Consider the following 16,524-nt stretch of genomic DNA (forward strand, 5'->3'; position numbering starts at 1 on the left):
CATCCATCCATCCACCCACTCATCCACCCACCGTCCATGCATCCATCCATCCCACCCATCCATCCACCCACCGTCCATCCATCCATCCACCCACTCATCCACCCACCGTCCATCCATCCATCCATCCCACCCATCCATCCACCATCCATCCATCCCACCCATCCATCCACCATCCATCCATCCACCCACCACCCATCCATCCATCCATCCACTCATCCACCCATCCATCCACCCACCCACCATCCATCCACCACCCACCCACCCACCCATCCACCCATTTACCCACCCATCCACCCACCTACCACCATCCACCTACCATCCACCCATCCATCCATCCACCCACTCATCAACCCATCCATCCACCCACTCATCCACCCATCCATCCACCCACCCACCATCCATCCACCACCCACCCACCCATCCACCCATTTACCCACCCACCCATCCACCCACCCATCCATCCATCCATCAATCCATCCATCCATCCACCCACTCATCCACCCACCCACCATCCATCCATCCACCCACCCACCATCCATCCATCCACCCACCATCCATCCATCCATCCACCCACTCATCCACCCACCCACCATCCATCCACCCACCCACCATCCATCCATCCCACCCATCCATCCACCCACCCACCATCCATCCATCCACCCACCCACCGTCCGTCCATCCCACCCATCCATCCACCCACCCACCATCCATCCATCCACCCACCCACCATCCATCCATCCACCCACCATCCATCCATCCATCCACCCACTCATCCACCCACCGTCCATCCATCCATCCACCCACTCATCCACCCACCTTCCATGCATCCATCCATCCCACCCATCCATCCACCCACCGTCCATCCATCCATCCACCCACTCATCCACCCACCGTCCATCCATCCATCCACCCACTCATCCACCCACCGTCCATGCATCCATCCATCCCACCCATCCATCCACCCACCGTCCATCCATCCATCCACCCACTCATCCACCCACCGTCCATCCATCCATCCATCCCACCCATCCATCCACCATCCATCCATCCCACCCATCCATCCACCATCCATCCATCCACCCACCACCCATCCATCCATCCATCCACTCATCCACCCATCCATCCACCCACCCACCATCCATCCACCACCCACCCACCCACCCATCCACCCATTTACCCACCCATCCACCCACCTACCACCATCCACCTACCATCCACCCATCCATCCATCCACCCACTCATCAACCCATCCATCCACCCACTCATCCACCCATCCATCCACCCACCCACCATCCATCCACCACCCACCCACCCATCCACCCATTTACCCACCCACCCATCCACCCACCCATCCATCCATCCATCAATCCATCCATCCACCACCCACCACCCACCCATCCATCCATCCATCCACCCACCACCCATCACCCATCACCCATCCATTCATCCATCCATCCACCCACCCACCCACACCCATCCATCCATTCATTCCTATATTTAAAAGTCTTCAAAGCCACCCCAACCTCTAGAGCAGCGGTTCTCAACCTGTGGGTCGTGACCCCTTTGGGGGTCAAATGACCCTTTCACAGGGGTCGCCTAAGACCATTGGAAAACACATATATAATTACATATTGTTTTTGTGATTAATCACTATGCTTTAATTATGTTCAATTTGTAACAATGAAAATACATGCTGCATATCAGATATTTACATGACGATTCATAACAGTAGCAACATTACAGTTATGAAGTAGCAACGAAAATAATTTTATGGTTGGGGGTCACCACAACATGAGGAACTGTATTAAAGGGTTGCGGCATTAGGAAGGTTGAGGACCACTGCTCTAGAGTAAAGCAATGATGATAACCCACCATTTCAGAGACCAACTGTATCTCAGCACTTCACGATTCTTACTTCTGAATTCTCACCCACTTCCCCACAAGGACTAGTCACTGGTACCATTTTACATATGAGAAAACTGGGTTTGGAAGTTAAATATGCAATCGGCAAGGTATAACCTTTTGTGTATATTAGTGCCAGAAACAGATACTACAAATCTTGTTAATTTGTCTGGATAATGTTTACGAAATTTACCTTTAGTCTTCTGTTAGCCTAATTTTTTTTCCAAAATAAAAGAGTGAATTTTTTGTTGTAGTTGATCCTCACCCAAGGATATTTTTTCCATTGACTTTTAGAGAGAGTGGAAGGGAGGGAAGAAAGGAGGGAGAGAAGAAAAGAGAGGGAGGGAGGGAGGGAGGAAGGGAGAGACGGAAGGGAGGGAGGGAGAGAGAGAGAGAGAGAGAGAAAGAAACATTGATGTCAGAGAGTCACATTAATTGGTTGCCTCCTGCAAGTGCCCAACGGGGGCGGGAGAACAAATCTGCAGCCCAGGGACATGCCCTTGACCGGGAATTGAACCTGTGACCCTTCAGTGCTCAGGTCGACACACTAACCACTAACGCCGGCCAGAGCAAGAGTGAATTTTTCATGTTAAAAAAAAAAAGTTAAATAATTTTCCTGAAGTCATACAGCTGATTCTAAAGCCTCCTTCTGCTCCTCCCCTCCTTAGTTTGGCTAACAAGGCCTTTTTTGATCTGACCTCCCTAGCTAACCTCACAACTTCCTTGCTCCAGCTCTGCTACTAGTAAACCTCCAGTTGATCCCACAGTCCCTGGAGCTCTCATCTCTACGGAGATGGTCATGGCAGCCTGCACTGCCCTTGACCCCAGCCCACCCTGGCTCCCTCCACGCCCCGGGCGTGCAGAGCTCTGCTCACTCTCCCACACTCAGCCCTCTTCACCTACCCTGTGAAGAGTCCTTGGCCAGTGCCTCCTCCCTCTGGGCCTCCCTTCCCAGTGTCCCCACAGCGCCCGGTCCTGGCCGCTCCTGCTGCGTGTCTCTTTCTATGGCAGCTACTTCCTGTGTCCACGCTGATTCCCTGAAGACAGGACCCAGTGCTGTCCCCTGGGGCATCGCCAGCACTTTGCAGTGTGGTCCACAGTAACAATAATCGCCAGCAGGGTTTTATTCCCGATGTTTTCATATATTGTTTCTTAATGTTCTAAATCGGCTTTGCTGTTATTTGCATTTCGCAGGCAAAGAAACCAGAGCACGGAGATGTTAGACCATCTGGCGAGGGGCACAATGCAGCAAGCAGCAGGGCTGGCTCTGAGGCCGCTGGGCAGCATGTGAGCAGGTACTGGGCGGGGTACTGTATGGGCGTCACAGTGAGAGGGCGGCTCTGTCTCCCTCCCCCCGCCCCCCTCTCCCCTCCAGCCACCAGCAGGGGCTCCGTCCCTGGCTCCCTCCCTTCTCCATCTGCTCTCACGCCCTTGGTCACTTCAGCTGCTCTCATGCTTCAAAGCACCCCTTACACTCACTGATGACTCCTGCGCCCCCTCCGCCGGCCCCTCCCCGAAGGCCAGGCTCAGAGGTCTGCTGCCTCTCCCAGGTCAAAACTGAGCTCCTGGTCTGTCTCTGCCTAAATGGGCTCCTCCGAAGGCCTCCCCGCCCAGGCCACCCCTCCTGGGGCCAAACACCCTGGCCGGTCCTGGTTCCCCTCTTCCACTCACCCCTCACACCCACTCTGTCGGGGACCCTGAGGGCTCCACAGGACACGTGCAGAAACCGACCTCACCCCTGTCACCACCACCCCATTCGGCCCCCACCAGCCCTCACCCCGTCACCACCGCCCCATTCGCCCCCCACCAGCCCTCACCCCTGTCACCACCGCCCCATTCGCCCCCACCAGCCCTCACCCCTGTCACCACCGCCCCATTCGCCCCCACCAGCCCTCACCCGTCACCACCACCCCATTCGCCCCCACCAGCCCTCACCCGTCACCACCGCCCCATTCGCCCCCACCAGCCCTCACCCCGTCACCACCGCCCCATTCGCCCCCACCAGCCCTCACCCCTGTCACCACCGCCCCATTCGGCCCCCACCAGCCCTCACCCGTCACCACCGCCCCATTCGCCCCCACCAGCCCTCACCCCTGTCACCACCGCCCCATTCGGCCCCCACCAGCCCTCACCCGTCACCACCACCCCATTCGCCCCCCACCAGCCCTCACCCGTCACCACCACCCCATTCGCCCCCACCAGCCCTCACCCGTCACCACCGCCCCATTCGCCCCCACCAGCCCTCACCCCTGTCACCACCGCCCCATTCGGCCCCCACCAGCCCGCACTGGATTTCTGTAACTGCCTCTTCCCCGGTCTCCTGCCGGTCCCCTCACTACCCCCCCCCCCCACACACAGCAGCAGAGGGATCTTTCTCCCCACCTTTATCGATTTGGGGGGAGACAGAAACACAGACTTGTTGTTCCGCTCACCCAGGCACTCACTGGTTGATCCTTGCACGTGCCATGACCAGGATCAAACCTGTAACCTTGGTGTACCCAGAGGCTGCTCTAACCAACGGAGCTCCCAGGCCCGGGCTGAGGGATCTTTACAAATTAAGTCGAGCCCGGCCGGCTGGCTCAGTGGTTGAGCATCGACCTATGAACCAGGAGGTCACGGTTTGATTCCCGGAGTTGCAGGCTCGATCCCCAGCGTGGAGCCTGCAGGAGGCCGCCGATCCATGATTCTCTCTCATCATGGATGTTTCCATCTCTCTCTCCCCGCCTCTCTGAAATCAATAAAAATATGTATTTTAAAAAAATAAAAAACAAAAGGTAAGTCAAATCAGGGCAGTGCTCTACTCAGAACTCTAGAACCATTCATCTTAGAGCGCAAACCAAACACCAATGGCCTGGAAGACCCCTCGCCTCTGGGACTTCATCTCCTCCCTCTACCCCCCGCCCTCTGCTCCAGCCACAGCCCTCCCCGGCCCCACAAACCTTCCTGGGCATCTGGCACTGCCTCTTCCCTCCGCCGACCCCTCTGCCCCCAGGTACCCTCTGCCCTCGGGGCTCCCTCCCTCACCTCCTTCAGATCTTGGCTCAAACCCCACTCCCCTGCACCCCCTGCCTAAACCCCCTTTTCGAAACTGTCAACTGCTCTTTCCCACGCTCCCTCCACCCGCTGCCTCGCGGTTCTCCACCGCACTCACCGCACCCGGCCTGCTGTACGTTGCACTATTTATTTTGGGTACTGTCACCCCAACCTCATGGGATGGAAGGTGCATGAGGACAAGGATGTGTCTGTGTTGCTCCCTCTGAGTCCCCGGCACCCAGACCACCGCCTGGCACAGCGCAGGCACTGGGAACCCCATATTGAGCAAATTAATTCATTTACCAGCTGCTGAGGGAAGTACATAAGAAGCGAAAGATAAGGTCCCTGCCTCGGGGAGTTTAAGTCTTGTTGGGAAGGCAGTCACATACTCAGAAAAGTTAATGATATAAGGAATATGCATTGGTGCCAACTGGTGGCACCAGCTGTGGGTTTCATGGGCATTCAGGGAAGGGAGAGGTCAGAGTTTGGCCAATCGTCAAAGGTGTGAAAGAACAGGCAGGGCTGTGCAGAGCCTTGAATAATTCATAGAATTTCCTGTAAGACATTCGTGAATCAGATTAGCTGGTCGTCTCTTAGCAAAGCCCTTATCTAGGAGGAGAAGTTTTGGTGGGGGAGGGGAGAGAGCCGTGGCCAGGTCCTGGGACGTGGCACACAGGGCAGTGGAGAGGCTGGGGCAGCGCCCAGCCCCCATCCTGACATGCACAAGGCCTTGTGGAGGCCCCTCCTCAGAAAGTCCCTGTCAGAGGAGAACCCCACCCCATGTCGGACCCCCTCCCCTGGGAACGCCCTGCGTGGCTCACATGCAGGAAAGCCATGCAAATGCAGGTGCCCAGCTGGCTGTGTGCAATCCCCTGGACAAACCCGCCGGCCCCACCCACTCGGGACAGCTTCTGAAGCCCCTCCCAGCGCCCAGCACCGAAGCAAAGGCCACTTAGAAAGGGGTGGGGCGGGGGGTGACTGGGCAGAGGAGAATTTCAAATGAGGTTGGAATCCCAGACCCACAGCCCAGAGGGGACAGGAATGGCCTGTATGAGGGACCGAACAGAGGAGCATGTGGGGCTCCCCTGGGCATCAGGAGAACAAGGTCAGTAGTGGGGCTTGCAGAGGTTCCTGGGCTCCAACACTCCACACCCCGTCCTCCCCGTCCTCCCCGGGCGGGGCTAGCAGCATCAACATCGCCTGGGAACTTTGGGCTGCGTCTGCACCCCTTCCCAGGGGCCTCTAGGGGTGGCACCTTGCACCCTTCGTCTTTTTATTTCCCACTTGGTGCTAGGGCAACCCCCAACCTAGCCTGTAGGCCAAGAAGGCAGCCATCTGCAACAGGCTGAGAGAGCCCAAGCGTCCCTCCGCAAGCCCAAGGCCTCCTCCCCTCCATCCCTCCCAGCAGCCTCGGGGCTGGGCTTCCCAGGAAGGTGCTATCAGGGCAGGGGTGGAGTGGGCGGGAGGGGCGTTGCATGGAGCCTTTAACTGGTAAGCAGGAAAGTCCTTATCAGATGGGCAGTTCAGGGAGCCGAGAGCAGAGGACACCAGACTGGTAAGTTTTTTGTTGTGTGTGTGTTTTTTTAAATACATTTTTATTGATTTCAGAGAGGAAGGGAGAGGGAGAGAGAGAGAGATAGAAACATCAATGATGAAAGAGAATCATTGATTGGCTGCCTCCTGCACGTCCCCTACTGAGGATCGAGCCAGCCACCCGGGCGTGCGCCCTTGACCAGAATCAAAGCCAGGACCCTTCAGTCCGCAGGACACTCCCCCTGAGCCAAACCGGTCAGGGCCAGATGGGTAAGTTTTGATGAAGGGGAGCCTCGAAGGGCAAGGCCAAGACTTCTGTGCCAGGTGGACCCAGGTTCGGGGAGCAGCATTGTGGTCGCCTAGCATGCCGCCCCCCACTCACACACACTCACACACACACACACACACACACTCTCTCTCTCTCACACACACACACACACTCTCACACACACACACACTCACACACACACACTCACACACACACACACACACACTCACACACACACACTCACTCACACACACACTCACATACACACACTCACACACACACACACACACACTCACACACTCACAGTCACACACACACACACACACACACACACACACCACCTGCAAGTCGCAGACCAGATGCTGGGCCTTGGCCAGGCGCGCCCATGATCTGGGTGGGCACCGTGCCGCCTGCAGAGGGTCGCCCAGGGGACCCCTCCCCACCTGGTGGCCCCCGTGCCGGGGCAGTAGCTCCCCGCTCACGCTCGTCCCAGGTGCTCGGCTTCAGCTTCTCGTGCAACTGGCGCTGTAACCGGAGCCGAGTTCTCCATCCAGGGGGAGGCGGCCCCACTTCAACCCCCTCCAGAGCACCTCCCTCCGCCCAAGGTCCTGGGAAGGCTCCCCCCAGGCTCCGCCAGCCCACGGACCTCTCCGTCCCACCTCCGCTGATGCCCGTCCTGCCTGGCCATCTTCAAGGCCGGCTTAAGCTCCTGTAGAGACCCCCACCCCCACCCCCACCTCACCTAAAGGCCGGTGGCACCCCCACCCCGGTCACTGAAAAGCTGCTCCCCCAATGTGAGCAACACGTTCTACTTTATGGATCGTTCACAGAGCAGAGGGCACTGCCCCATCCACTCACCAAACCTCACTGGGAGCAGGTGGTCCCTACCCTCAAGAAGCTCTTACCCACCACGCCACGTGCCCGCGGACAGCAGCCTGGCCTACACCCTCGCACCCGCCCCCTTGAGGACCCTCAGAGGAGCTGGTGGACAACTCTACTCTAGAAGGGCATGAGGGGGGCGCTGTGCCCGGCCTGCCCGTGGGGTCTGCCCCTTGGTCTGAGGGAGCGAACGGTAGCTGTGTGCAGGGGCCTGGCTGGCCCCATTCTGCCCAGCGTGGACTTTGAGATCCAGAAGGCAGCCAAGACCTGGGGCGGGCCAGTGCTGTCTGGAAGATTAGATAAGGAGGGAGGAGGAGCTAGGAGGGGGGTGGGTGACATCAGACCAGAGGGGCCCCCAGCTGAGCAGCCGCTGGAGCAGGAATCACAGATTGGACAAATGCCCAAGGGACTCTAGACAGCCCGTCCCCAAACCAGCTCAGAACCTGAGGCATGGCGGGGGGGGGGGGGGGGTGTTGGGGGACGATGACACTGAGCAGGTGCGTCACACAGGTGAGAGGAGCAGCCAGCTCCAGACCCCAGTCTCCTGACCTCAGCCCAGGGCACCGGCCACCACCCTCTCCGCACGGTCAGGACACTGGGATTGGCTGGTGGCAGATGGGGCCCTTGGAGTCCCCTTCTCTTCTCCAAACACCCAGGCACACCCACTCGGTGGGAAGGGGAGGGACGTAGGGACAGGAGCCCAGCTTCACGGCTGGGGTCCCTGGCTCATCAGAGAAAAGAAGTTGGCTTCAGCAGCCCTGCGCAGACTTCCATGCACTGGACCTCCCAGCTTTCTGACCAAGGACCCACCCTGGCCACCCGGGCCTCCACGCTGTATGTGCAAGTTCAACACCGGCGCCTCGCCCTGCAGCGAGCTGACGCCTGAAAGGCCGAAAGCCGCCGCTCAGAGACCCCAGAAGGTTCCCCGTGAGGAAAGGAGGAAGCAAAGGCCTAACCTTGGCCCAACAGAAATAAAGGCCCCTGGCAGTGCCAGGCCGCAGGCGCTGCCTGGCACGAGGCCTGCACTTCTGACCCTCGAGACTGGGTGGCCTCTGGCGAGTCCGGGGTCTCGGCGGGGCTGCTGGGATGGAGCTGCTGGCACGGCTCTCTGCCCTTGACTGTCAGGCCAACAAGGAGCAGGACAGGGAGCAGGAGAGGCAGAGGGGAAGCTGAGGCAGAGAAGAGGTGCAACCAGGGGCCCCAGCCAGCCCTGGCCTCACACAATGCCTCTCTCCTGCCCTCCATGACCGGGAACCGGACTCAGCCCGCCCCGCTCCAGGCCTCCGCGGAGCCTCTGGGCAGAGCAGCCCTGACAAACCCAGAGAGTGACGCGGTCTGCCCGGGACGCAGTGTCATGGTGGGGCAGGGCGGGGGCAGGGCACTGTTTTAGAGGAAGGGGCCTGTAAGAGGCATGAGAATTAAATGAACACGCGTACCTGATCGGGTCCGGAATTAATGAAACCAGTGGTCACAGAGGACAAGGGCACAACTGGCTGTGACTGGGCACTGACGCTGTGGGGGATTATGAGCTGGTGTGATCACAGCATTATGGAAACACAGGATCACAGCCTGACTTCTCAGGGATGTTATTTTTATTTTATTTTTTGTTAATCCTCACCCGAGGATATTTTTCCATTGGTTTTTAGAGAGAGTGGAAGGGAGAGGAGAGACAGAGAGAGAAAGAGAGAAACATCAGTGTGAGAGACACATCCACTGGTTGCCTCCCACACAGGGATCGAGCCTGCAACGAAGGTACAAGCCCTTGACTGGAATCGAATCGAACCCAGTACCCTTCAGTCCTTGAGGCAATGCTTTAGCCCCTGAGCCAAACCAGATAGGGCTTCGTAGAGATATATAATGAAGTATTTAGAGGTGAAAACATACAATGTGTGTATTCCCAGAAAATACTTCAGTAAAAAGGAGGTGCAGAAAATATACCAAGTCGTAGACAATTATTAAGTCTAAGATGTGGGCATACGGTGTTCTCAATAGCTCTCTCCTTTTCCTGAATCATATCCATGCCTCAGGCTGGCCGTGAGGGCCAAAGTGACAGTCAACGCCAGAGCCAGCTGGAAAGTGCTGTGAATGCCCCAATCACAGACTGACTCTCCCTCCTGTGCCTCCATCACCCACCTCCAGGCCCACACCCTGGAGAGCACGGCTCCCTGCAGGCTGGGGGAGGGTGCCGGCTGGCTGGCAGTGATTTGCGAACCAAATGTGCACAGGTGTCTCTGAGCACCTGCAGCTGCCCCCAGGCTGAGATTTAGGGTCCCCGCCTCTCCTGGCTCTGCCCACCTGCCAGCCACACACAGCTTCCCCCACCACTGCGATCATTCCCCTCCCCACAGCCCCTCACGGAGTTCCTCCAGCTGCTGCCCAAGTGGAAACCACTCTGCACTGTGTGCCCCCCCCCGTCCCCCCTCCCCCTGCGCGCCCCAGCCCTGGCTCCCTGTGTGGTCAAGGCCCAGGCTCACTTCTGTGCCCACGGTCCCTGGTGTGAAGGGCCGCGCAGCCCTGTCTGAAGACCCTGCTCTGTGGCCCTGCTCCCCAGCCTCCCCAGCCAGGGCCCTCACTGCAAATACTGGCACCACTGCCTCTCCTGGAAGGACCAGCGGGACACCCTCAGGGGCTCGGGGCGCACCTGTGATGAACACAACAGAGATTTGGGCTCTGCGCTCCTCCCCTCCCCAGGCCCCTTCCAGGGAGGAGCCCCCCAGCCCCACCTGGGGTGCAGCAGGGCGATCGGGCCTGGGGGGGGACCGCAGGAACACCAGACCTGTGCTCAGGGGTTAATCGAAACCCAGAAACCTCCCCTGGCTGAGAGCAGAAAGCTGGAGGCCCCACCCTAACATCCAGCACCTCACTCCACCCCCAACCCCAGCCACTGCCCCACCCGCCCCAGGAGGGGACCTGGGGTCAGGAATGCAGGGCAGGGCAGGGCAGCCAGTGGCTACAGCGGGATTCTTTAGGCGGAGGAGCCAGGAGTGCACAGCCTGGGTCCCCGAGCCCACAGCGGAACCTGGGGACTGACTGCCCCCACCAGGCCCCTCGCCCCACTCCCCTCCCCATCTTCACCCACCCAACCCCCAGGGCAGAGGCTCTCTGACTCCCCACACCCCCTAATACCAGACTCAAACTGGGAGTGAAGTGGGTCACGCCCCCTGGGCACAGGGTCCCCACTCCCACCGCCTCCACGGCGGAGGATTAGAGAGCCTGTGGGCACAAGATGTGCCTCCCCTTTGGCCTCAGATCTCCACTTCCAGGAATTTATCCCGAGAGAATAACTGGGCGAGTGTTCGGGCACGTCCCGAATGGGGTGTTCAGGGCCCCCTGTCTGCAGTGGCAGAACCTGAGGAACAGCCGACTGCCCAGCACCAGACGAATCCAGGTGCTCAGGCCACCGGACGCTGTGCCGCCCCGGCCATGGTATGCTGGCAGGGAACACAGGTGCCCCCACAGACAGGACAAGACCCATGGGCAGTAAATGCCTATGTGTAGGTGAAAAGGCCAGGGTCCACACACAGGATGGGACTGTAAGCCGCAGTGGCATTACAGATAATTTTTTAGTTTTTCAGACTTACTCCATCAGGTATGTATTAGTTGCATGGGTTGGCCCAGCTGAGGCCAAGCCCCCGCCTTGGCGCACCGGCCAGCGAAATCACAACTAAATGAAAGCCCAGGGCAGGTCTGCAATCTGCGGGGAGGGATGCGGGCTGCAGGGGAGGGCGGTGGCCCTCCTGGAATTACAAGGTCTCGGACCTAAGGCTCACAGGCTCTTACAGACAATCTCTCCGCTCCCCACTGTGCGGACTAGAACAGTCTGTACCTGTCTCAGTTACTACTGAGTGCCAGGCAGATCGTAGGAGTTCAATAAATGTTTGTTGAATGACTTAATGAAGTCTGACAAAGGCTAAGGGATGGACTGCCTGGACCAAGAGGCAAGCAGGCTCAACAGTTAGACTTCCTCCCCGCCTGGCAGCCTGCGGGCTCTCAGCTTAGGGGTCCCGGCCCCGGGTACCCATTAAGTCACCTGAGGAGCTGTAAAGCCATCCAGCCCTCAGACCCCGGCCCTAGAAAGGTTGATACAGTTGGTCTGACATGGGACTTGGGAGCTGGACTTTTTTAATACCCCCAGGGAATTCTCAGGCACAAACTACGCCCCGCGGAAGACATCAGCTGAAGGAAAGCAGGGCCTTGCCAAGTCACCCAGAGTTAAGAGCAGGCGAGCCATGCCCCCAGCTCCTGGCCCCCGGGTCCACACTGCTGACCTGGGCCTCTGCCGCACTTGATGCTCCGTGCCACTGAGCCAGCTCCGGCCCCTGACAACGCTACGAGGGAGTGATGCTCTCCGTCCTGTCCTCCGCAGCCCTGCTCAGCCCGGCAGACGAGCACATGGCTTGCAGGGAGTCAATCATCGCATAGTTGGTCTTCCTCGTTTCCTGCTGCTGCTACTTTTCCCCGCATTCTTGTCTTTTCCAACGAACCCTGCCTCTGCCACATGTTCTGGCCCTGACCCCCAGTGCCAACTTTCCTGGGGAAGTGGATCCGGGTACGAGGTGGGCAGGGAACCCCGAGTGGGGAGCCCTTACGACCCTGCTCCCTGTGCTCATCTAGCCCTGGGTGATACAGGCCCAGGGGCCCTGAGAGCCCCCAAATGGTGTCCCACACCCAGGAGTGGGTGGGCAGAGGCACCCTGACCAGTGTAGGGAGCTCAGCTTCAAGACCAGCATCTGCTGCGGCCTGGGGGCCACCCCTCGGAGCACTCCAAAGGGACTGGATGTGGGACGCGGAGGGGCCCATGCTGCACACTCAGGCCGGTTCCCCATGGCCTCGCCGGAAGCCACATCAAATCCCCCACCTCTCACTACCCCGATCAGCCTGACCTCTGCTGCCTCCACCCGGCTGAGGGGCGAGGCAGGGGCCCTGGCCACACTCTCCGGCCAAGAATAGGCGCCTGGTTCCCCTTCCAGGCCAGGCCTCGGGCTGCTCCAGCATCCGCTCCCAGACCCTTCCCAGCCTCCCTCCCGAAAGTTAATGTACAATCTTCAGTGGGAACCCTGATTACCCAGGCGGACCCACTGCCTCTCTGCCTGGCCCTGCAGGGCTGGCTGCAATCTGAAAGCTGCCCAGACTCCCCCCTAGCACTGCCCCCTCCCACCTGCCAGCGGAGCCAGCCCCTCTGCCCTCAAGGCCACTCCAGCCTCCAGCACATTCGTTTCATCCAGCCGGGGCTGGCCTGGGAACTCAGTCAAGTCAGCCTCCCGGGCTCCCAGACCCGGGCACCCACAGCCAGGCTGGAGGGAAGGGGCCAGGGTTGAGGAGACCGAAAGGCCTGGCGAGGACGGAGCAGAGAGTCACTGAGAGAAATGCCTTCACCCTGTAAGGCAGCGGCCGCCAACCTTTCGGACCTCACGGACCACCAGTGCTGGCAGGCACCCAACCCCCTGGGACCAGCGTGCAGCCTCCGCTCAGCGAGACAGGCGGGTCTGAGATTCTGTTTTCCACAAGCTTCTCGGTGTGCTGATGAGGCCCAACCAAGCACCAGAAGTTGAGTACCAACGACTTGGTGCTTAGAAACATTCTTTCACTGACTCCAAGCTCTGAGGAGCTGAGACACAGCCCCTTAGCCGACCCTGAGCGCACAGTGCCCAGCACAGTGCCTGTGGACATGCTGATGGACGAAGGGTGTAACTAAGCAGGCAATCCTGGCGAAGTGCCCAGCATTAGGTGGCCATACAAAGAAACCTCCAACTAATTGTAAAGCAACACAATTAACACCAGAAAGGAGTTTGCACAGAGCAGTGCAAAGCACAGAGGAAAAGGGGAGAATTTTGCTGGGTTGAGGGCGGGGGTGGGTCTCTCAAAAAAGAGGCCATTTTGCAGTAGGTCTTAGAGGATGGTCAGATCTACCCAGGCGGGCAACGCAGGGGCAAAGGTAAAGACCTGTGAGTGTGGGGTAGGTTCCTGGCTAGAGAGGTGGTTCACCTGGAGGGTGGTTTGAGGGGGAGGTGAACAAGCCCCAAAATTTAAGAGTTGGGGTCAGCAAATGCTGGTGCTGGAATGCCAGGCGGGGAGGGTGGGCACCCGCAGTGGGGAGTTGGAGCTGCAGGCGGTGTTTGCACAGGGTATCTCGGCCAGAGAACAGGGGCTCTCGGAGTCACCCGTCCTGCCCGGCTCAGCGTGGACTGGGGAAGCAGCCCCCTGGGCCGGAAGGGCCCAGGTGAGAGGCAGCAACAGCGAGAAGCCCTGCGAGGGGCTGAGGAGGCAGGTGTTTCCCTTGATTTGCTAGATCTCACCGGCCATTGTGTGCTTGGCCCACTGCGTGCCTGGCCCACTGCGTGCCTGGCCCACTGCGTGCCTGGCCCACTGCGTGCCTGGCCCACTGCGTGCCTGGCCCACTGCGTGCTTGGTCCACTGCGTGCTTGGCCCACTGCGTGCTTGGTCCACTGTGTGCCTGGCCCACTGTGTGCCTGGCCCACTGCGTGCCTGGCCCACTGCGTGCTTGGCCCACTGCGTGCTTGGTCCACTGTGTGCCTGGCCCACTGCGTGCCTGGCCCACTGCGTGCCTGGCCCACTGCGTGCCTGGCCCACTGCGTGCCTGGCCCACTGCGTGCTTGGCCCACTGCGTGCTTGGTCCACTGTGTGCTTGGCTCGAGCAGGCACAAGGCATCAGAGAAGACGGTCATTTCCCTAAAACATCCAGTGCTGTGCAGACACGAGGCCGGGGCTGTCACCATCTGCCCCCACAGCCCACCCTCTCTCCTCCCCCTCCGCCAGTCAGAGGTGTCTACTGAGGGGCAGCCAGAGCCTGGTCATTGCTGGGGGGCTGGAGGTGCAGCCCAGATGTGCCTTTATCCCATCCTCAGGGGGCCTGAGCAAAAGAAGTCGGGGGGGGGGGGTCCTGGAGGAGTGGGAGGTGAGAGAACAGGGTCTGCTGGAACTCCCAGTCGCCCCCCCCCCCGCCAAGAGCCAGCCCTCCAGCCCCCGGCCAGTTAGATTCCCTGATTCCCTTCGCTACCATAGGAAGCTAAACTCCCAACAGCCCTGGGAGACAGCAGGGTGAGCCAGGCCAGGTGAGAGCCACAGGGGCTGAGGGGCAGGGGCTGTCCTCCAAAACCCAGCGAGGAGGCGAGGCGCCTGGTGGCTGGCTCGGGTCCGGAGGAGTAGGGTCTGCAGAGGACTGGGTTTATCCTAAAGGAGAGGGTGGCCGGGCGGGTGGAAGACTCAACAGGTCCCCATCCTGAAAATGGGGCAAAGGGAGCGGCCCAGGCCTGGCTGGAGAGGTGGGGAATCCACCGCACCCCACCCCACCCCACCCCACCCCCAGACTCACCCAACTGCTCCCTGCAGAGAACCCTTCCCTCTGCCTACTCCTCCCCCGCCCTGTGCCAGCCTCAGGCCTGGCCCTCTCCAGGGACTTGAATTGATTCCCTGCTTATCCAGCCCACACCCTGGGGGGTGGCGGCCAGAATTAATTAATATTTGTAAAGTGCTTCAGAGATCCTGGGACCAGAGACCCAGGGGCGCCAGATGAGCTGCGCAGGAAATTGACAGGGAGAGACGGGGAGAAGGGGGGCAGCAAGCCAGGGCCCGGGACGCCTGGAAGGGGAGAGCTGCGAGGGAAGGTGCGACCTCTCACAGGTGCCCCAGGTCCCCAACTGGAGGATTCGCGCTCCGGCGGGGCCGGCCCACCCCCCACAGCTCCGCCCCACCTCCTGAGCCGGTCCGGTCCGGCCCGTACGCCTTTCCCCAGCTCAGGCCCCAGGCACCCACCGGCCCCGCCCGGGACCACCTGCAGAGGAAGTCCCTCCGCCCGCCCGTCGGAGGAGAGGCGCGCGCCGGGGTGGAGGCTGCGCGGAGGAGGCGCCTCCTGCCAACTCAGGCAGGGCACCGGCTCCTACCTGGGCAAACACTGACTTCCTTTCTCTCGGAGCAGAGGCGAGCCGCTCCCCTGCCCTCGAGGCGGGGGACGCCCGGGTCCTCTGTGGGGGGCGGGAGGCAGGACCCACGCACCTGGCCCCAGGCCCCACGGCGCCACCTCCCCACCCGCGCCCCCCTCGAGCTCACTCACCCCAAAGTGCTGATGAAGCCGTTGACAGAGCCCTCGGCGTACAGGGAGACGATGTCCCCGATGTGCAGGAAGCTGGACATCTCGCTCATGGCTTCGGCCCTCGGGGGAGCCCGGGCGGCGGGGGTGCGAGGGGGCTCCAGGCGGGGCTCTGCGCCGAGGACCGCGGTGACCGCGAGGGCGGGCAGGGGCGCGTCCCCACCTCGGAGCAGGGCGCGCGGCGCGGCCGGGCAGGGCTATGGCCCCCGGAGCGGAAGGCGGCGCGGCGTGGCCGGGAGCCGGCGGTGGCGTCCGGGTGAGGAGGTGCCCGCGTCTTGGCGCGCCCGCCGCCCGCCAGCCCGCCGACCCGGCCGGCGCGTACCTGCCGCGTAGAAGGAGCAGGAAGTCTGGGGCTGCCACACACACATGCAGACCCCGCCCGGGAGGCGGGGAAACCACGCCCGGCCCCCCCGCGCCCCGCGCGGCCCGCCCCCGGCACCCACGTGCGCCGGCCCGCCTCCTGTACCCTGCGCCCCCCGAGCGTCCGGGCTCGGCCTCCGGACGCCGGAGCGAGACGCCCGCCCGGGGAAACTCGGAGGAGAGCCGGGCTCCAGCAGCGTCCCGGGACGGAGTTCCAGCTCCAAAAAGTCCCCAGCGGACTCGCGGAACCGCCGCTCCGGGAGGCCCAGCCTCGGTGGGGCTGCCTGCCTCCGGGTTCCCTGCATCGTCTACTTTTTCGTCCTCAGGTCACGGGGAGCCGGTGCGGCCCCGCGAGAGGGACAGCCCGTCGCCCCGCCGCGCTACGGGGAGCCGCGCGGAGGACCCGGGAGCCCTCGGGCCACCGCCGCCTTCGCTCCCAGCT

General features: G+C 60.8%; 1 protein-coding gene across 1 annotated transcript in view; it reads right to left on the reverse strand.

The window, feature by feature from the left end:
* The window catches only part of ITPR3 (inositol 1,4,5-trisphosphate receptor type 3), a 66,534-nt gene extending 50,456 nt beyond the window's left edge, over window positions 1-16,078 (reverse strand). Inside the window, exon 1 of the mRNA XM_059701964.1 lies at window positions 15,687-16,078. Coding sequence (XP_059557947.1) covers window positions 15,687-15,775 — 89 coding nt within the window. The 5' untranslated portion in view covers window positions 15,776-16,078. The remainder of the gene's footprint in view (window positions 1-15,686) is intronic.
* Window positions 16,079-16,524: the final 446 nt, after the last annotated feature.

This window comes from Myotis daubentonii, chromosome 6, assembly GCF_963259705.1.
Source record: "Myotis daubentonii chromosome 6, mMyoDau2.1, whole genome shotgun sequence".
NCBI classification, from domain to species: domain Eukaryota; kingdom Metazoa; phylum Chordata; class Mammalia; order Chiroptera; family Vespertilionidae; genus Myotis; species Myotis daubentonii.